This window comes from Drosophila teissieri, chromosome 2R (assembly GCF_016746235.2).
Source record: "Drosophila teissieri strain GT53w chromosome 2R, Prin_Dtei_1.1, whole genome shotgun sequence".
Classification (NCBI taxonomy): Eukaryota; Metazoa; Arthropoda; class Insecta; order Diptera; family Drosophilidae; genus Drosophila; species Drosophila teissieri.
In genome coordinates this window covers 18,505,617-18,527,837 of record NC_053030.1, presented here as the reverse complement: position 1 = coordinate 18,527,837, position 22,221 = coordinate 18,505,617, and the positions used below count along the sequence as shown (strand labels likewise).

General features: G+C 42.6%; 1 protein-coding gene across 1 annotated transcript; it reads right to left on the bottom strand.

Moving 5' to 3' along the window:
• Window positions 1-8,956: 8,956 nt before the first annotated feature.
• LOC122614502 lies at window positions 8,957-9,217 on the bottom strand. Its single transcript, XM_043789067.1, has one exon. It carries the CDS (start codon window positions 9,215-9,217, stop codon window positions 8,957-8,959), a length of 261 nt encoding a protein of 86 aa, XP_043645002.1.
• Between the last annotated feature and the right edge of the window lie 13,004 nt (window positions 9,218-22,221).

Sequence of the window (22,221 nt, the reverse complement as noted above, 5' to 3'; positions counted from 1 at the left end):
AAATCAATGCTCTAGTTTTTCCAAGGAAGTTAACGCATAAGCAGAAGTAGAAGCAGAAGCCTGGCAAAAAGATATTTCATATTGCCTGATCAAAATTCAATACGTGTTGCAAATATCGGATTTCCATCAAAACAGAAACAGAAACAAAAACAAAACAGTCGTAAAAAACATCGAGGGTTGCTGCCGACTCACATACTACATACGTGTGGCATAGGGGGCGGTGAAAAAATGTATAGGATACATCGGCCTTTGCTCGCTTATTATGATAATAAATTTTTATGCTGCAAGAAATAAAAGAGAGTGCAGAAAAAAAATTAAATAAAAAAGTATCAGACACACACACACACACACAGAGAAGGGCCAAAGTGAATTAAATTGAATTGAAAACTGTTTCCCCGATAAAGGGCCCAGTTCTCAGGGGCAAGTTTAAATGCCCAGGACCCTACACTTGCAATCAAATTATTTAAATGTAATAAAAAAGGTCCGGCTAAATATTTGCCTTGGCCTGGCAAAAGTTGGCAATGTCAAATGTGGGCCAGTCATTCAGATTTCCTCTCAATGTCAGCTTTCAGTCAGATATATACATATATATTCGTATATACATATATATATCTTTTTGTGTGCGGGGGCAAAACTGGGAAAACGCTTTTCGTCACGTTTTCGTCGGTAGAGCGCACAGAAATAGGCAAATAAATCTGTGCGCGCAACGGGAAAATTGAAACGAAATGCTTGGTCAGGCTTTTCTATATATTTACACCTATATATATATATACATATATATCTACTATATAGGCGGCAATTTTCAATTTCTAGCTGATAAACAACGACGCCAAGGTGATAAGTTCATTCTGACAGCTTGCAAATCAAAGTGTCTCTGGGCCTTTATTCCGCTTTTATATCTTTTACTTCGGGGAAAATCAATTTAGGCCAGACAATGATTGAAGTTTTTGCGTGGGACTTGGCTCACATAATTCACTGTTTTATTTTTTGGCATAAAAAACAACGTAAGTCACTTTTAATTATACATGCCCAGCCAGATTGAGCAATGTTTTCGAACACACGAGGGGCAAAATTGTTGAAAAATTGTGAAAAATTACAAGCCCAATTGATTTTAATACATGATGCGCCATGGCAACAGAGTTGTGGAAAAGTGCTGCCACACACTTTGAGTTCTGGCTCTAGTCCACGTAATTAACCTTTTTCTAAAACTTTTCGCCTGTGTTTATAATAAGCCATATAATGCGGCCAGAACGCAAATGTCGCAAGTGCCAACAAATGAATTGCTCCAGCAACTGAACGACCTTACATACATACATATAGCCCCACAGATATGTCCTTAAATATACATACATACATACTCGTATACTTGCTGGCTCGTACATGTGAGTTTGTCATAATTTCACGTCCATTGTCAGCATTTATTCAACACGGCGGGAAAGTCAGAAAAAGTGGGGGAAAACCAGGACGGAAAGGACTGAAAGGACGGCAGACGACATTTATGCTTTATCCTGGCTGGTGTCCTCCCTCCATTGTTGTTGCTTTTCTGGGGCGTAATTATTTGTTTTGGCTTGCTGGGTTCATTTACTCCACCGAAAAGAAAATACCCCAAAGGAGTCACACTCGGTGCGGTGTATGTATTTGCATGTGTTTCTGGTTGCTGTGTGTTTGTTTGCCTGCGTCCTGTGCACATGCGTTTTAATTTCTGTTTGTTGTCTTTCCACAATACAACAATAAAAACACAAAAAAAAAAAACGGTAACACTTGTGTCCTCTTCTTGTTGTTTCTGGGTTAAATTTACAACTCAGCCCTGCCGTGGGTTCAAACCAATTACACATTAAGGGTCACCTATTCCAGCTGATTCTGTCGAGGATTGGTGTCCCAGAGATGCCTCTTTTTGAGAGAGATACTCGTGTCGTAACTATTTTTCTTGGGAAACTAGAAAATCAATATCTCGCTGTGGGGCTGAAAAGCTTTAAAGTGCGAGCTTCGCTGGCCGGGGGGAAATGGGAAGTCGAGCTGGAAAAACCGGTTTAATGAGCCAGGCTGCTTTCTGGCTGATGGACGCCTTGCACGCAACGACACCAAACATGTCCTGTGCTTATTAAATTTCGTGAGCAATGGCCAAAGGACTTGGCCAGTAGAAGTGGAAGTGGACGTGGCAGTGGCGCTGCAGCGAGGAAAAACGCAAACAAAGCAAAGCCGGCAGGATACGAAGGACTCTGGCCGAGAAGAAGGCATAAAAAGCAATGACTTGGTCACGACCAATAAGATTGAAGACAATTCAATTGAAAAGAATCACCGATCGATAATCTTTACCACTGACCGCACACACACGCTCGATGGCCACTGACCACTCACCACTGGCCAGCCATGTCCATGTCCGTGTTCCTTAAAGGACCCTGCCCCATCTGCCCCAGTTTCAGTGGCACATCCTTGCCCTGGATATTCCATCCATTCCATTTACATGTTCATCGCAGGAGTTGCTTTTCCTACATTTCCAACATTTCCACTTCCACAGTGCGTTGGCAACTTGAGCGTGTGCTTTTTAATTCGCTTTACTTAGTTCCAAGTGGCCCAGAGCACTCGAAGATAGCACAGCTTTCTTAATTTTGTTTGACTTTAGCTAAAGTTTAATGATAGACTCATGTTCCCCCCTTCCCTCTTGCCGTCTGACAAAGGGTGAAGTGAGTGGAAGGAAGGAAGGAAGTGGAGTCAGGACTCTGGAGAGTTACATTCAAGTGCTCTGTAATCGACTGCAATCAACACGAGCAGCAAGAGGCTTAGTTCGTGGAAAGGATAATAATGATGGGATTACGAGGCACTCGCTAAGGGAGTATTATTTAATCACTACTAAAGCCATGCATGCAAAAAGGGAGTTGGGAGCCCACATCCGCTTGGGGAATTTTATATCGTTTTGTATTTAATTTGCCTAATCGCCATAGGTAAGCTGGAATTCAGCAACACCATTTGTTTCTCTATTAAATATTATTGTGAATTTCCAACTATGTTTGTTCTAAAGATTAAAAAGGTATATACATTTTTTAAAATCTAGCTCAGCATGAAGGGTGTTGTGATCTTGAAAGATAGTCCCCTGACCCCAGATGCAGCTCATTATCCTAGTTTTTCTGCCGCAGGCGTTCTGAAGTACACAAATACGAGTTCAGTTCTTGGGTACACACGTGCAGTCGCGCCGTCTCACTCGCACTATATACCTCTCCCTTTCAGTCGCACAGTTTAAATAAACAAGGAAGTAATTAACATTTTCGGGGCAGTTCCTCAGTGTTTTTTGCCTCCTCCTGTTACCCAGCTCGTTTCTACTTCATTTACTTTGCTTACTCAAATTTCGGAGCAGCCTATTTACATGGACAAAAACTTTTCTTTTGGGTTATTTTTTGTTGTATATTTCGTTTTTCGTATTTTTTCTTCGTTTTTTGATGTTGTTTATCCCAGCCCTGGGGCTGCACTTTATAAAGTGTTAACTTGCCGAACCTGAACCCTTTTTCTGCTTTTTTCTGAACCATTGGATGGGGAGGCGTGCTTTGGCCATATAAAACTTTGATTCGATATCCGTTCAGGCCGCCTAATGCCCCGTTATGTGCATCCCAAGTATTTATTAATACATTTTATTAGGCGATAAAGCAGTTTATGGTGGAAACAAAACGTGTCCCGTCTAATCAAACATTTTATGCGCCACTCTTGAACGCCGCCCCACCTGACTCTATATTTGTTTGTATTAAAAATGCATAAACCCATAACCACATAATTAGTTTTCATAAGCGAAGAGCTCCGCACCGAGCTAATTTTGCATGTGACGTGCCACAAATCCCATTTTCTAGCCCCAAAATGTTTAACTATGCTTATTTTTATTTAAATAAAGGCCATAAATGCTTATGCGTCTGAACTAAACTTTATGGGCCTCATAAAAAGTGGAGCATGGATTGCCGATGGCATAACACCGTGTTTACCATTCAAGAACTTGCTATTGTGAGCCGTCAAAGCCATCGAAGAAAACTATGGCCAGCATCAAATCGAATGAGTGATATGACAAATCCGCCAGCGAAACTAGTTTTCTGTTATGTGAGGAGATCTTATCTGATGTCGGGGACCCAACTCAAGCAACAAATTAACTTGCCCAAAATCACTGGCCCTCGGTTTCTGATTTCATAAAAAATGATATGTCCAACAAAGTTATAAAATCAGCACGCGTAGCCAAAACGTTTAAAATCAAATGCCATCTCCAGCAGCTCCATCATCGCATTCGTATACGAATTCGGTTGAAGATGAAGACTGGAGGATGGAGACTCCCCCACAGAGAAATTTATTAAGTGGCCGATAAGCATCTAGCATCTAGGGGCCAAACAAGCGAACCGACTTGACCATTGATTGATATGGTAGATATATAAACATACAGATATTCACATACAGGCGATTGGTTATGGGCTCTTAATGGCAAAGCTGGACTTACACGTCTGCGGTCCGGGTCATTGATTTTGCCCGGACTAATAATAGAGGTTAACTAAGCTAATGAAAATGGCTTTCGAAAGTTTAAATACTAAATATGAACGCAGTTAACTGGGAAATTTTATTGTCTTCTTCGTGGAGCGAAGCGGAAACGACTGAAGTTTTTACGACCAGGGAATGACGCGTTCTTATCTAAGAATTTTACTTCAGCTTCAATCGATTTTGATGGCTGTGTCTTTAAAAATTTGGGACTAGACCTTTGTAAAAGTGCCTTAAATCTACCTTAAAACAAATGCAAGCCAAACCCCTTTAGGTGCAAAAGTACTACATTTAAATGCGGTTAAAGTATTTGAAATAGTTAGTGTGGAAGTCTATAAATTCCAATTGAATATTCCCCCATTCTGCACATTATATATGTTAATTCCGTATATTAATCATCATCTCGTGCATAAATTCCCTTCACTTTCTATCAAACTGTCTTTCGTTTTCCGTGAACCTTGAATGCAGACTTCAACAATGTGGAACAATTAATATTCCCCAACTCTCCGCCATGGAATTTCGTATATCAGCAATGATATCTAAGACCCGCATAATACCAGACTATTTCGACTGATTTGGCTTACGGAGCAGCTGCAATTAATTAAATCACTTCACCTTGATCAGCAAATGAAGCGGTTTTCTTGTGCTGCTATCTACGCACATATCTAATTTAGTATAATGTGCATTATATTCGCTTAGTTTAGTTAAACACATCGAAATACAAGACATTTGTTTGCTCATACACTGGGACAAAATACACCTGCCCTGCTTTAAAACAACCCCTCCCCTACATCATCGAACTTGGCAGCCTCATTTGTGAGTCAAAGTTGGGAAAATGGCCCGCTGGATGATTTTGATGTTGATGATGGTGATGGGGAGGCACTGATAAGAGCGCTCGTAATGAGCAAACATTTTAGTATTGAAATTTTAATTAGCTATTGCGCAATAAAAATAAAAAAGGAATGGCCTGCAAAGGAAAACAAGAAATTATGAAAATTTCAGTTCAGTTTTTGGGTTTTTTATTAAAATTTATGCCCGGTGACAGTTGAACCCCCTTTCATTGGGGGAAATTAACCAAAAGCTTGGCCATAAAATGCATTAACTCTGAATGCAGCGGACTGCATAGAATTTTTCCATATTTTACGATTGCGCGTTTTATTGTCTCAACTTTGAGGGATACTCAAAGTAGAGCCGTTGATTGCACGCACCATGCAGGTTGGCATTTTATTAATGAGATTAATCAATTTCGGTTTTCTTCATTATTGCCATGCTTGTTGGCGCAGTTCTGAGTGCCCCATTTCGCCCTTTTTCTGTTCTGTTCTTTTTTTTTGTTTAGGTTCTCCTCTAGTGTCGAGTGTATCTGGTATCTGATGGCGTTTTTTACGATGCCTTTCGGTCTCGGATCTTGATATTTATGTGGGAGTCTTTGGCATCGAGGCGGTGCGATGCGGTGCGGTGCGGAGTTTTCAGTTGACGGCTTTTTACGATCTGTCAACGCAGGCGAACGTGTAGAATATATGAGCTCAATTGTCTTTTTTACGACTGCAGCTCATTTGCTTAGCACACCCCGCCCACTTTCCCTTAACCCCTGGCGTCTGTGGCGCAGTCTGTCAACAGTTTACACCAAACAGCCAGCAAAGGGAGCATTTTATGTGCACTACAAAATGTATGAAATGTACTGCTAATAGCAACCGACCTCGTCTCCAGGGTCCTGATATGTAGGCCCTCCATCCAGTCAGTCATTGCCATACAGAACGCAAGGTGCAAACAACTAAAAAAGGTACTGAACTTAGCCCAGGTTTTACGACTCGCAGTGCCAACATGCATCGGCATCTAGGGGTTAAGACTGCCACTTCGATGGAGGAAGCGAAAGTAAATGTTTGACAGTTTATGGCCCTGGCCCAGGAACTCTATTAGCCAACAGATTTGAAAGCACATATGGCCCTTAAAGGGTCTAAGGCCAGCATTAAAATTACCCCTTCCGGAGTTTTCTCTAAATATCTATATAAAAGAGGTGTTTATAGGTGGTATTATAATGTAATACATATTTCCACTATTACTAGTTTTAGTGATTTGAAAAATAAGCCAATGAAGCCTAACATTCTGCAATGCTATTTGGAATCTGTTCTGCATCTGTATAAGAAATTTGTTTACCTACCGGATTTACACAAATGGCATTCCTCCGTCTATTGTTGCCCAACTCATGAATCACTCCCCGACCACAAAAGAAAAAGAAAAAAAGTGCAACCGAATTGCTTCCACAGATGCAATATACCCATAATTTCGTGCAATTTCCGAGCCATTGTTTTGGCTGATCGGCCGTAAAACCAAAATAAAAACTCAGCAGGCTGGGCACCTTCCTTTTGGGCAGCCAAACAATTCACACAAGAGATGGGCAATTAAATTCCGGGAATTATCGGAACTAAACAAGCGACAAACCACAAAAGCGCAGCGGCAGAAGGAAATCGCTGCTCGTAAGTAGTTTGAATCAATGCAACAAAGGTCACCGAAATGAAATGAAATGAAATAAGGAGAAAAAAACGGCAAAATAAACAATGAGGCAGGCTCAAAAGATGAAGCAGGTAGCCGCCGTAGGAGGCTGAGAATGAGTTTGATGCCTCATCATGGCCATCAGGTGGCATGACAATTAAAATTAGGTAACACGGTGAAAATTGGAAAGTTGCCGCCTTCGAGAACTTTGAACCGCCGCCGATCTGCTCCGGATCTGTGCCACTGATCCAAAGACCGCCTTTGATGACCGCCGCCAACTCCAGCGACCTGCGTTGTTAGCGCTGATGAAGTTATTCAGTAATTCAGTAATTTGGTCCAGCCGGGCATTTAACTAAAAATATTTTGATTAAAGCCGCTCGGTGGCTTTAAGCCAAGTGTAGTCAGTGGACATCAGAAAATCAATAGACTTCCGCTGCCGCCGCCGCCGTCGCCGCTTTATTTAAATGCTAAGTTCACGCCCAAGTTCTCCACTCGTTTCTGTATGCGCCGTTGTCTCGCCTGTCCATTAAAAGCAAATTCCTCAAAACATGGCTGCTGTCAGCAGCAAACAATGTCAACATTGCCCAGAACATGGGTATGGGTATTCCGGGTAGGATGATGGTTTCAAGCCAAGTCCGAGGGTCGCTTCTCGTCCTGGCTGCGAGTTAGAATGGTCACCCCTTGGTGAGGAGATGAAGGCGAAAGGCGAAATATTCATGCGAAAATTTGTTAACTTTTTCTTGGGGCCAGGGCGGCAAACACACAAAAGGGCTAAGCCATACAATTTGGGGGCCATCTATCGCTGTCGCTTCCTACTCCTTTTTTATTCATGAGCACACAAAAATAATACAAATGAAAATAATAAAAATACAAATTGAAAGGAAAACAAAACACTTTTGCTGTGACCCGGCGTTTCGGGACTTTCTCTGTCTGTCTTCTTCTGAGTGTGTAAGTGTGTGTGTGGGTGTTTGTGTGTGGGTGTGTGTGTTGGTGGGTGTGTGCGTGTGGCAAATAAAAATAAATATATTGTATTTTACACGAGGCCAAGACGCGCGCCAGACGCTGCTGCACAAATCTAATTCAAATTCAGCTGAAGAAGTGGCAAAATAATGTGCGAGCAGGGCGTGCAGCAAAGTGGGTGGAATGCGAATCCTTTCTGCGTCCTGCGGGCGGTCCGTGACGACCATAAAAAGGCAGGAAAAAGGCGACGCCGGCACAGGCCGCCCATTTGTTGTAGCTCACCCACTCCTCACCACTCCCGCCGGAAAAGCTCGGAAAAGCTGCCACCCCTTTGGAATAACTCACTCATATATGCCACCTAACGACGATTGCAGACTGAAACCAATACGTGTCGCTGGGTGTAAGATACATTAACATATTTGTTTTGTCTGTGCTGTGAGTTGGTTCTCCTTCTTCAATTTGTCTAAAACATATCCACTCTCTCTTTCGTTTAAGTGTACTAGAAGTTATGGCGACAATGGATAAATATAAAATGGGTGCTTATATCTATGGTTAAATGATCGAATTTCAAAGCACTTTGTAAGCCATGTAATAACATTTAAATTTTACATTTTAGAGAGTTCCAAGCCCACTCTTTAAAAAGTGTAGATTGTTTATAGATAAATACTTTTTCTTAAACTCACAGTAGTTGATTATTACACGCTAGTTCTTAAACCCAATAAATCCCACATTAAATGCACCACTTTCTCGGCTTAACAAGTGGTGCTCCGCTTTTGTTTAGGGTATTTGCTTTTCCAATCCAATTTATTCTATATATAACGAATCGTTTAATGAATTCCATATTTCGCCTTGCCAGGGAATTCCCCCCTTTGGGAGACTCTAACAAGCTCTGGCAGCTGTCCCGCAGTTTTCTCGCCCAGCAAGGAGCTCCATCCTCCCCTCCGCCATCCCCATGGCTTTTCCATCTGAGCACTCGTTCCGTTCCGCCCGTATCCACTTAGACAGCTCAGGCATAAAAAACATATGTTGCCTTTGGTCCTTTTACTCCTTCTGCTGCCGTGTCCTTCGAGCACCACCCACTCGGTTGTTTGGTTGGTTGTGCTTTTTCCAACAATTGGTTTTTAGGTGGCAGTCGAGCACATTTTAAGTGGTAATCATTTACGCTTCGCAAATAAATACCGAGTTTGTGATTTGAATTTTCCTGCCATTTCCATTTTCCTCGCTCGCTGCCAGATTCTGTTTGTGTTTTATTTTCATTTCGAGCCATCCTTCCGTCCGTTTGTTTTTGTTCTGTATCGCAATCGCTGTTCTCGGCTTTTCTTTTCGTTTTATTTCACAGCTTTCATTTTTGTGGGCCGCCCCTTGTCATAAAAACGGCGACCGTGGGACATTGTAAATTTTAAAGGTTAACCCTTTTCGCTTCACTTTTATGGCAGAAGCCCAAAGTCCGCTGGGATTAGGTTCTCTGCAGCTTGGCTGCCACTTTAAGCAAATCCCTTGCCCCGAAACTTATTATTGATCATCGGTTGTTAGGAGCTGGAAACTGGTTTTCCAATTACCCTCGGCCGGCACTCATTAACCCATTAGGTGCAGCCTATTAAGTTAACCTGAAGTACTTTCGTTGGATCTGGTTTAAAAGTAAAAACCCGAAGACAAATGAAAGTTCCCATTGTTCGGAAAATGGCTCCAAAGAACTTCAGCTGGCCGAAACTGAGTAACCACAGATGCTGACTGATTTTTAGATCTGCGTCTGGAATTCTGGCTCTGTTAATGATCTACACGCAGATCTCCAAAGAAACACATTACACTGCCAAATATCTTCAGAATGTTGTTAGTTTAAAGTAATAGTTATAAGTACGGAAGCGACTTTAGTCATCAGTTTGGCTGCAGTCCCAGAAGTGCGACATTTGCAGCTTATGAAAAGTTTATTAAGTTACATCTTACATGCATACCCCTTTTATATAGTACCTATTTTTTCTCTGTGTAGCGCGAGGGAGACCAAACCTGATCTCTGAGTAACGCGATCAGGTGCGAACAAAATTATCAGCCCATGGGCACAGCGAAGAGCCAAATAAAAAAGGGAATATAAAAAAAAGAAAACCAGACGAAATCAAAACTCGCCGCGAAGTTAATTATAATTGCCTGGGCAAAAATACAAAGAGGGGAAAAAATAAATAAATAAAGGTTGTTGCCGTTGCCTGGTTGACTCGAAAACCGTGGGCTGGTTCGGTGGAAGGGGGCGGGGCTGGTCGGTGGTCGGTGGTTTTATTATTGATTCGGCGCTCGGATTTGTATTTTTGAAGTGTGCGTGTGCCGGCATCCTAAATTATTTTTCATTTGAGGCACGTCGCCGGGCCCTAACTATATGAAATATCATTCGATGGGCCCGTGAATGGGAATGCCTTTTCATAATTATATTTAATTTCAAGGTTGCGCCGCGACGGAAGACAACAAATAATTGTCGGAGATAATCGGCGAGCTGTCGCGGCTGCTTAGCGCCTTGTCAGAAGAATTAGCCGGCAGCAATACCACAAATAATAATACATACCAAATAATAACAAAACAAAGAAGAAAAAAATATATATAAAAAATAAAATCCAGATACCAGCTGCTGAATACATTTGAGTGGGTGTAATTATGACAATTGAGACCAATTCGACGGCCGTCCAATGGAATATGGAATGGGAATTAGCTCAATTGCAGTTCTCGAATGTGTGAATGGAGATTGGAGAACAATCAGTGGCTAATGGATTTGATATTGAAGAGCGACGGCTGCATTGGGGTTTGTGGCACGATTAAGCGAAATTGATATTGATAGATACAGATGCAAATCTGTTTTTGCATTGCATCTGCTTGCATATCCGAGTGCAGAAAGTGGCAAAAACTGTAGCTGCAGCTGTTGCCGCTTTAATTTTCCTTGGCAAAATATAATTTGATTGTAGTCTATAGAAAAAGCTTAGCTACATTAAATTGGCCACCTTAGATTCTAGCAATGGAGCATCCACCTATTGCTCAACTGCTTTACTGTGGGAAACCCACAGATCAATGGCCAATAAAAATGCAAGCAAACCAGGTCAATGGGTCTGCCGGTCGGTGTCTGTAGGAAGTTCTCAAATTAAGACATACAATTCGAAGAAACGACTTCCCCAGCTGGAGAGCAATAAAGCACCGTCTGCAGTGTGAATTGAGCAGAGTGCTTTGCCACACAATAATAGAGGAAACATTTCGCCCGACATCTGTTTGCTTGACATATCAATTTCCCGAAGCGTGTAAACATATCAAATCGATCGCACAACTTGTCAGGTCCCAAAACAGATCGAATGGAGCCAATCGCTGGATGTTGGACACTAAATGAAATTGTAAACACGGCAAACATAACTGTGACGCTTGGCCATCGACTGTGACGTATTGTGCTGAATGTTCAATGTTCAATGGAAATTAACACGAAATCGAATCGAATAGCAAACAAACCGAGCAGTGAACGGCCCAAAAACCAAAACCAAAACCTATTCGAAGCAGCTCAATTTGATTTTCGAGTTGTTGTCAGTGGAAAAAAAAGGCCGGCTTGTTGTTGGGCTTTCAACGCCTGCGCAAAAGTCAAGCGCTACAAGAGTCATAAATTGAACTACAACATGCCGAACAACAATGCCACAGAAATGAAAATCAACAACACGAACACTTTTGTCGTGCATTTTGCGCCACACCCAGCAAACAATTTAGTCAATATAGTCGGGGGAAAATATACACAGATATGCATCAACTGGCAACGAACGCCGCCCCGTTCGTTCGTCTGTCTCTCTATCTTCTATGCTAAACAGCCTGCAGTCGGAGTCGCTTTAACTTATTGAATTTCACACGCAAAATGCAGTACGATAAGCTCTCCCTCCAGCCAGGTGATCTTGCAGCCCCACCTATGTACGTACACATGTAAGGCACTTTCGTGCCCCAGACCGACCACGAACTCTATGGGGTTAGTCATGTGACTGGGGCCATGAGATCAGATCACTCAGAACAGAGAACACAGAACGCAGAGCACAGAACACAACCTTCAACGCCGGCTCCAGCTGGGATCTAATGTGTTTGCCGCTGATTTGTGGCAGATATACGAGTGTTTGGACACGGATCACTGATTGGTATTTCGCTGCAGGTTTATCAGAGTCAAAGAAAAGCCTATGGAACTCTACTGCTTTTGGAACTATACTAGCAAGGTGCTAGTCTGTCTATCAATAAGCTGGAAAATGTCCTGTAAGCTAAAAATGTACAACCTTGCATGTGATGTTTCTAAACGAAACGCTTATAATTCCCAAGTCATTTTTCGGCGAATCTCCCGATGCGTGTATTGACTTTGCCACACCTCAGTGGTCATTTTGTTTTGCCATATATTCCTCTGCCAATTGAAGCCTAGAAATGCAGTGCCATGTGCATGATTTATTAATTTCTGGCCCAGCACCTGTTCGCATATAATCGATATGCGAGCCCGTGCTGCCTGTCATCGATTGCCAGATTTCGAGATGCTGATGCAAATATTTATCAGCTGCATGCAACCATGCTGCACTGACCCATAAAAGCTGCATAAATATTCATTGCTAGGCGCCGCGCCGCGTCGCAGAGCTGCATTTACAATAAAATGCAAATGTATCAATTAAAGTGTGTTTTATTTTGTCAACAGCCCGGGATTCCGATGGTACTGCCACTGGCGGCACTGGTACGCATTATACATATATACCACATAGGGTGTTTGGGGCAGAAAGACAGTGGCGCACTAGAGACGGCACTTGGATTGGCGGAGTACGACAACGTCGAGTGGTGGTGGTCGTATCTCTGGTTGTTGACCTCGCACAATGGGGGAAACGGGCACCACATACTGGCAACACATGGAGCATGTAGCATAGAGCGTGTGCACCATTATGCGACAACGAAGCGTAGTTTCACTTACAATTAAATGACGAGGTCGCTGTTGCTGTCGCCGTTGCTGTTGCTGTCGATGACGACAATTGTCCGCCACAAAGCAACGGGACATCAATAAAGCTGAAGACCTCCTCCACAAAGGCCAGCACTCAATAACCAACCCATGTGAGCAGTTCGCTTCGGTTTGCCCCGGTCAATGTGCCAGTTGCCCGCATTCGAGCAATCAGAAACCGAAAGGAAACCCTCGGTGGCAAGCTGCAAGCGGCTAGTTGCAACATGTAATTGAGTCATTACGTAGTATCCCCCAATTTGCATAAAGCTAACGCAGCTCGTGCAATTATCGCCAGCGCCGCAAAAATTATATAAATTTCATCTTCAGCTACTCAAGGTTTTAAGTTCTGTCTGCATAAACTTTTTGAAATAAGCAATCCAAACAAAATTTGTTTTAAACATATTGTTCTAAAGTGATTAAAACATTACATATCTTGTTAGTGTCTTAGAAGATCCGGTTACTATAATAAGCTTTTATAATCCTTTTATCATAAACCCCTTGTTTTTTTCTGGTAGTTCAAACCCTGTTTGCTTCAAGTAAAGCTTTAAATGAAAACGAAATATCCCAAAGCCTTAATTGCTTGTGCTTAAAACTTAAATATTAAGCGTCAGATAGATTATCAGAGATAGATATAAAATGACCCACATTGCGTGAATTTTTTCAGGTTTTGTAACCAAGTCCCTCTTGGCATCGCCGCCGCTTCTCTGTAATTCCACTTTTTTTGATTGACAGTGCGGTTTCCGGCCCTCTCCACTGCATGGCTCACCACTACAACTCGCTGCTTTGCTTTGCTGCACACCAAAAATTTATGTTTATTGGCGTTTGTCAACAATTTATTTAAATTTATTGTGACAGCGCTTTTTGTGTTGCATCGCCGTCGCGATGTTGCCTTGTTTTGCTGCAGGTTCCGCTCCGATCTTGATGTATTAATCGAGGGGACAGGGAGAGCGTTAATCATCTGCAGATGATAGATGCCATGTTCGGCCAACAATTAAATATGCAGGTGGAGCAATTAGCTCTTCGGGGGATGAAAATTCGTAGGGACAAGGAGCACAACTTATTAGTTATAGCCGATCAGTCATCGTTAGTTAAAGTTGCAGAGGCGTGTTTGAGCTTCAGCTATTGATCGTTGGGAAGTCTTTAGAGCAGGCTCATTATAAACGGATCGTTTACTGCGATAATTGGTTGCTTTTCCAGTCTATACATTTTATTTTCACTATAATTCGAGCTATTAGTTGTATTTTTAGAATTTGTTTGAATATAAATGATTTCTTGTATGTGATTCTGGGTGGCGCCTCGATAAAGTCCGTGTCCTTCTAGGTTGAATGTTTGTAAATTTATGACCATCTGCTTTCGCTTTCGTATTTTGTAAAAACTCATCTATCCGCTGACTAACCCCTGAAATTTATAGCCCCAGGATGTGTTGAGCGGTTCTCAAGAACTTCGGAGTCCTTTTTTCGCATCTCATGCGAACCCACAATCATCGATGACTAATCCGACTTTAGTTTAATTTCTCTTTCGCTTAATTTATTGTTTAATGGCCCCCAGCGAGCCAGCGAGGCAACGTATGAGAATAAATATAAAAAGGAGCTAAAAAGCAGAAAACCGCAACCCTTTTGGCCAGTCTGCCGTTTTAGCCATTTAGCCTTTTGGCCGCTGCTTATTTACGTTCTCCGACGGCGAAGGCAACCTGTGTCCAAAAACTACAAAACATGCGCTGGCATAAATCATAAGCGTCGGCGAGTTGCCCCGAAACCAGGTTTAAAGATACAGATGCAGATAGAGATTCGAACTCGGACTCGGATTCAGAATCGGATATGGATATGGTTATGGATGCGGATACACACGGCGAGGCAGAGGCAAGTCGAACTTTTTAACAAGCATTTAACGATTTAATTTGGCAAATACGCCGATGGTAGGGGCAAACTTTTGCTAGCCAAGGGATCCGGCAACTGTAGTGGCCAGCGGATATTTATGGATCGGAGGCGCAACCTTGCCAAAAGATGAAACGCAACGAGAAAAATTCGCAAAATGCGACTGGGGAATCGCTAACTGCCGGCCCAAACCATTTTCATTCCATTTGGGCATCCCATATGCAAAAGTGCCCAGAATGCGGGCAGTCTTTCAATTCAGCAGGAAGGAGGGTTTCGAATTGGGGGTTTTGTGAAGGGAAAGCAGCATATGTGTGCGAGTGGCGAACTGCCGACTGCCGACTGCAAATGGAGCACATAAATTATATTCCATTCGATGATATTTGCGTTTTGCTGCTCTTTATTTAAAAAGAAGCGGCGCTGCTGGCCTAGGGCCCAAGTTGAAATTCAGTGAGGATTTGCTGCATAGCAGTGGGTAAGATGGACTAAGAGTTGCCACAAAATAGGGCTGAACAAATAAAACAGATACTTTTGGAAACCAATCTTGATTAAATTATAGTTACTACTTTGAATTATTAAGTTATCTTTACTTTATGAGCTTCCTCTGTTAGCACTCATATAATTCTCGTTAAGTGTTAAATTTAATGATTTCAGCTTACTGGGTAAGCGGCATTCGTTTCCTTTTCCACTCGCCACTCTTACTTGTTAAGTTTTCAACTCTGGCGCAGTCAGCAATTTGCTTTGGCCATATTTTTCCAGTTCTCCAGACTACACACATGCATTTTAATGCCCTCAGCTCGACGCTTTTTTCACTTTTTTCACTTCTTTTCTATTTGCTTTCGACATTTGAAATGTGCCTTTGACTTTGCGACTGCTGCTGCAAAGTTGCCGGGGAGTGTGGAAGGCGGTCCGAGTTCAAATTAAAGGATTCAAGGCTCGACCGCAACCCATTTATCGAGTGGAGCGGCTGTTTTTTTTTTTCTATCTCTAAAGTAAATGCGGCATAATTTATGGGGACTGGGCCATTAAAATATATGTAGCTATATAAATACCCGTACGTAGCGGTATATAACATATATGTATATATAATGGATTCCAGTTGGATTTCGCTGTGGCCCGATTATGGGCCATTTGTTATGTGGAGGCCTTTAATTTATTTTTATCTTTGGCTGCTAATTGCAGTTCTCAGCAATTGATTTAAATTATCTACCGAATGTGCATGTGCATGTGCATGCTCTCTTTTATTTATTTGCATATAAATATTTCATAAATCTACGGTCACCATTGGGTTAACCACTGCTGAAAAACTTTGCAATTAAGCTGGCTATAAACAAAAACAACAACAAATTATCGCATCGCATTTGAGACAAATGCAAAAAATCGCAAAAGGGTCGAATAAAAAAATCTAGTTTATTAAAAAGTCTGTCAGTGGCATATGAGCATATGGGCAACGTTTTATTGTTGTCACTGTCGGCATAAAAGTTTCATAAACATATACATAAATTAAAATTAATGTTCCACCTAGCTACAATTTATGACGAGCAGCCAAGACCATTTATACCAATACCAATTAAATAATCAAATATTTTCTCACAGCAAGTTAAACGTAATAAACGAGCTGCAAACTCTTTGTAAGCAGTCGCTGTGTCCAAAACTTTCCGGGAAACTCGGCGTCGGGCCATTAACAACACATACACAACAGCCAGTTGACTGCTGCCATAATGGGCAGTGAATTAAGAATTTAATTTATTAACAAACTGCTTTCGCTATCTGCCTGCAACAAACAGCAAGAACAGTCCGTCGTTGGCTTTGCATTAAGAATTAACCAGTTGTGTTTGACGAGGCAGCCTTTATCGGCGGCAGACGAGCAGCTCAACTTTTAATAGTTTAAAAGCCCGCCCCAGAGCAAGGCAGAAATTACGAGAGAGCGAATTAAGACTGTTGAGTCAAAGATAAAATGCATCACAAATATGGAAATTACGTCTTCGCCCCGGCCAGGGAAGCAAATTGCACTAAATTGATAATTAGATGGGAACCGTTGGGTGGGAAGTGGAGCAGGGCAATTACCCCGAGGAGCATTCGTCTTCGTTGGACTTTGTGTAAGATGTTTTGCAGTGAATCAGAGCCCCTGCGGTTATGGAATTCACTCGCAATTCGCCTAGTTTCGGATTTATCTGAGGCGGCTTGAAAGTTGGCTTCAGTCAGAGCTACTATCAATTGCTACATTAAATAGTACACTATTATATTTTACATAAAGTTTGAAGTGTCTTGATTTGTCTAGACAGCAGTATCATTAGGCTGTTCATACAAATATTGTAAATATATTTCGATTTGTCCCACTTCCCGTTTCTTAGCCCCAAACTGACTTGTGTACCCACTTAGCCCCACTGACCCCGCAGTTGCAAGTCCCACTTACCCAGTTGGCTAATACAGCCGGATCCTTTTATTGCTTCCTCCTCCGGCTCTTCCGTCTGGAGCAGCCTTCTTTCGGTCTGCCAATTTATGACTTTTGAGTACGCATCCATATATCATTATAATTGTCAATAATCGTTCGATTTATTTATATTTTCTCATATGTGCCTCGACATTTTATGGCCATTTTGGCCGGGGCTCATAAAACTGCGACATTCTTTTTTATTGCCCCGCCCCACTCGCAACTTCGCTACTTGCTGCTTTTCATAAATCATGCGAATATATGAGAGCACAAGTATTGCATTGTTATACGAAAGACATTGCCCGGTCGTCCTCAGAATTTTATTAGGCATAACTTCTTCCTGCATTTGCATAAATACGAAGGTCGGATCCGGTTTTTTGGTTCAAATGCCGCTTGTCAGGGCTGCTTTACCGAGATCAAAGGACGTTATCAATATTTAAAAGCCAGCGCGTCAAGGTCACAAAAGGCCCACAAGCGACCGAAACGCAGACAGCAGGGTGGGAAAATTACAAAAAAATATAAAAAGCGCCCAGTCCAAACTAGCTAACTGTCAGCGGGCTTAACTTTACAACGTTGCATGAATAAAAATTTAAATAATTTATAAAATTTGTTACTTATGGCGCCTGGCACACAAACACAGCCCCCGGGCTGCCTCAAGTAAATATGGCCAAAACAATGTGAGCTTCCTGTAGCTACTGCTCACTACAGGACGACGGAAGCGAAACGGTGGCGTATGCGTAATGCGAAATGCCGGTAAACGCGGCCAAAATGGTGGGCGGGAATCGGGGACCATCGGCCTTAAGCTCGCGGAAGTCGTTGATGATGCTTTTGCTGCTTTTGCTGGTTTTGCTGCTTTTGGCCGCTTTATGTTCTTTATTTTTAACGAATTTTTATGATGTCTACGGCATGGGCAGACATTCTTGCCGCCACCGGCGTGCTGGTACATTAAAAAGCGTCTACGGGGTCCTGCCACTTCCTCCCACTCCTTGCATACTTTAGTGTGTAGTGCCGAGTGGCGTAATTCCCGGTGTTGTGTCTCTCCCGTTTTGTTTAATAGCGCTGGTTCTATATGCTAAATGGAAGTTCTGCTTTTTCAGCTTGCCATTTGGGAAAAGCCACCACTGTTGGAAATCCCGACACCTGAGCTTATTGATTTGTCGCTGGAAACCAGGATACTGAAGCCAGAAGCCAGTAGCACCTGGCCCACACAGCGAGTGTGTAATCCGCTTGGCTGCCTTATTTTTGCGTAATTTAATAACTTTGTTTAACATAATTGACAATTGAAGCGGAGACAGCGCCGTTTATCAGCGGCTTAATACCTGCCATCGACATGCCTAAGCCGAAAGTGTAATGAACTTTGAAATTTGAAAATTTGGCAAAATAAAATAAAATAAAATAGCCGACATGAGCAATCTTCTTCTTGGGTTAGAGAGACACAATGAAGCCCCAGGCGCCTTAAATTTTGTAAGTAGCCAAATTGTCGGGGGCTGTCCAAAAACCTTATCTCATTTAATATTTAAATAGCTCGAGAGCGTTTTGGCAAAATTGTTATGAATTTTCCCACGCACACACAGGCGACGGGCGTCATAAAATTTTAATTAGTCGCCTGTGCACATACACGACGCATGCCAGCAATTTGAACTCTTTGAAAACTTTTGCCGGCACACAGTGCGTATGCGTTATTCACATGTATAAGATATGAGACATGGAATTGCGACTGTCGTTCAGCAGCCAGTCATTCTTTTTTTCTCTTTTTTTTTTTGGTTTTTTTCCTTCCGTTGGGCTTCCCAGCTCTCGTGTGCAGTCAGTCAAATTGCAGCGGGGTTCCTGAAGAGGGCAGGACGAAACCGAAGCCGAACCGAACAGGACCTCCTTTACGCAAATGACAAACTGACGTACGTGACATTTATGCGAATTGGCAGTCGTTGGCAATAGCATAAATTCATATAGCTTCGCATATATAGATATATATGTACATATATCTGGCGGAGGAGCAGAAAGCCCGCACATAAAATGTGTGTCAGTTGCATATGTTATGTGCACATTTACAGGGGTATATAAAATTTGTGCCATGCCAAGTGATTTTTCTATGGCGCATTTACTAAATGTTTAAGTGCATTTGGGAGATGGCAAAGTATCTCGGCTGAATGGCATGTCAAGGCTTCGCCGGCGCTTTTCTCCGTCTATGTTAAAGTGTCATTTCATCTCAGCGAGGTGTGCAAAAGCAAAATATATTCCAACTGTGGGACCAACCGGAGAATTTAAATTTCAAATAAGCGGGGGTCGAAATAAACTTACGCAAATTGAGCGGCAAACGGGAAACGGCAAACGGGTCACAGAAAACGATTCGGTTTTCCTTTTATGCCAGCTGTATCTGTACCTTTTAGCATTTTACCTGGCAATTTGGCAAAGTCAAGCCGAGTTGCTATGTCGTTTCATTAAAATGTAATGAAACCTTTCGATCGATTGCGCATAAAAATGTTTGCTATAAAATTTTAAATACACCAATACCAATTCACATCAGCATCACTGTGTTTGTCTGCCTGTCTGTCTGTCTGTCTGTGCGAGTGTGTTTGCAATAAAATGAAGTTGAACAAATCGCATAATAAAAAGGAGATACACCAAATGGTGTGGGCCAAAAAAGGTGGTTGAGGTTCGAGGGCTTCAGCAATTTTTTGGGTATACGCCATAAAATTTTCGCCAAATGTCGTTTGATACGAACACACGCTTATCACACACGCATGGCACACAAGCACATTATGAAGTCGTAATACTGTGTTTGTGTTCGTAATGTAAACGTTGTTCTCATGTAAAAGGGACACGCAAAACCGCGCAACAAATATAAACATATCGAACACACACACAGCAGCAGCAGCAGCAGCAACAACTACACACAATGACAGCGGCAGCAATAATAACCCCATCACGTATACGCCGCGTTGTGCGGCTGCCTTACACGTGTGTTGTGTCCTGTGTTCTGGGTTGTAGGTGATGGGTGTTGGCTGTTGGGTCTCGAGGCCCTGGATCCCGAGTCCCTCGACTCTCCTTTGATAAAATGACATTAAGAAGTCGTGACAATGCCACTAACTGAACCAAAGAGGACGCCACCCGTTGCCGCAGCCAGTCAGCCAGTCAGCCATCCGGACACACAGACATTCAGACAGAGAGGCAGCCGTCAGCTGGAGCAACACTCGCGACTTGACAGGCGGCACAGTGGGCCGAGGGTTGTTCAATCTTGTAAAAAAAAATGTTCATAATTGTGGTCAATCTTAGAAGTTATAATAAGTCAAACTGTGTTTTACGAATATATTCATACTTTGAACTAAAATTAGATCTGTACAATTCTTGTATCTATCATCAATCATCAATGTTTTGTATAAATGATGTATAAATGTGCCTTGGGTATATAGTCTTTATAGTTTAACCCACCGTTTGTTAAGCATTCACGCCCACTCATATGGCTCTGACCGGCATTTCTATCTTCATCTTGGTAGTACTCGTACTTTGCAAGTGCCGAACGCCCCACATCGTTCCACTCGCTCAGTGGCCCAGGTCTATCTGCACTGTAATGTCCTTTGAGATATGGCAAAGCGGCGATTCCACTCGAAATAAACACCCACCCACCGTCTACTCCTCGAAAATGCGTGGTACAGTTGTGTCAACAATGCGAACGTGCCAATGTGCACATTATGTGGAGTTACTTCTGCCTTTGCCCGGAGAAGGGGTTACCAAGCAGCCGGGGGACTGGGAAAATTAAATAGAAATTGTATGGCAGCACCCACCGAAAACCGAAAAATGTTGTGGTCGCCAGTTGGCTGTTGTCGTTGTCCCGGCATAAAATTGAATTTGTCTAATGACAAGTTGGGAGAGAAGAGTGGGCTCTCACACTTTCCTCTTCGTTGTCGTCAGTCGTCTAATGGCCAACTACTGCGTACCGAGTACAATAACTGTTTGCCTAACGTGCGGCAGTTAGGAGTAACAGCCGTGAGCTACAGGTATTCTGGGTATCCTGGGTATCATGGGTATCCTGGTGGGGTACGAGTGCCATAGAAACTAACGCCCCACCTGCCTGGCAACAGGAAAACAGGGGTTTGCTCAACCAGAAGCCCCAAAATGGTAACACACGCTCTTGGCGAGTACCAAAAATTAATGGCATTTTAATTGTGGCCTAGTTGAACCACTTATTTGAGTTGTGTGTTGTTCGTGAGGTCTGCCTTTTTGCACTTTATACCACTTTTACCAGTCCGACGACAACTTCCTGTCCGGCAACAGAGTTCTAAAATGCTGCATTCATTTGTGGCCAGCTCGAAAGTATCCTCTTACCGCTTGGCCTCGCTTAGCTGTCAATTGCTTGGCACCTTCTCGAATGGCTTGTCATAACGCATATGAAATTCGAGCAGATTTCAGAGCAGCAGGTTTACTTTACTTTTACTCCCCCATTAAAATTGTTCTCGGTAACAAAGAAAATTCATAACGAACGAACAAACGAACGAGCACTTGTGTGTGTGTGGGTTTGGTCAGTCGAGATTCTCCGACACAGATACCCGTGGTTTTGGCCCGGCCACTGGCTGGCTGGCCTGGCCCGCAATGTCCAGGAGTCATGATTCCGGACTCACGACTCACCACCCCACCACCTTCGAAGTGGTATGCATGCCTGAGCACTGAAGTCCTGGGCAGGTTCGAAAATTGTATGAATATGAAAGTGATGAAAACTCGACGATAACGTGCCAAGGTCGTTTCCGGCCGCGTGCATATGACCATATACTCGTATACCTACCATATAGACCAACCATGCCATAGCATACCATATATACTATGTACCCTTCGAAACAATGCAATGCGGTTAGCTGATGTTGGCCAACTCACTCCTGGCCGAGTGGTCTTTAAGTAAAACCCACTTTGTGGCCAGCGTGCCGCAAAGAAAAAGTTGCCACAAACGGACGTACGTCGGCAATTTCAATTTGGTTCTAAGCACCTTTGACTGATGGTTGGGTTTTGGGTTTTTC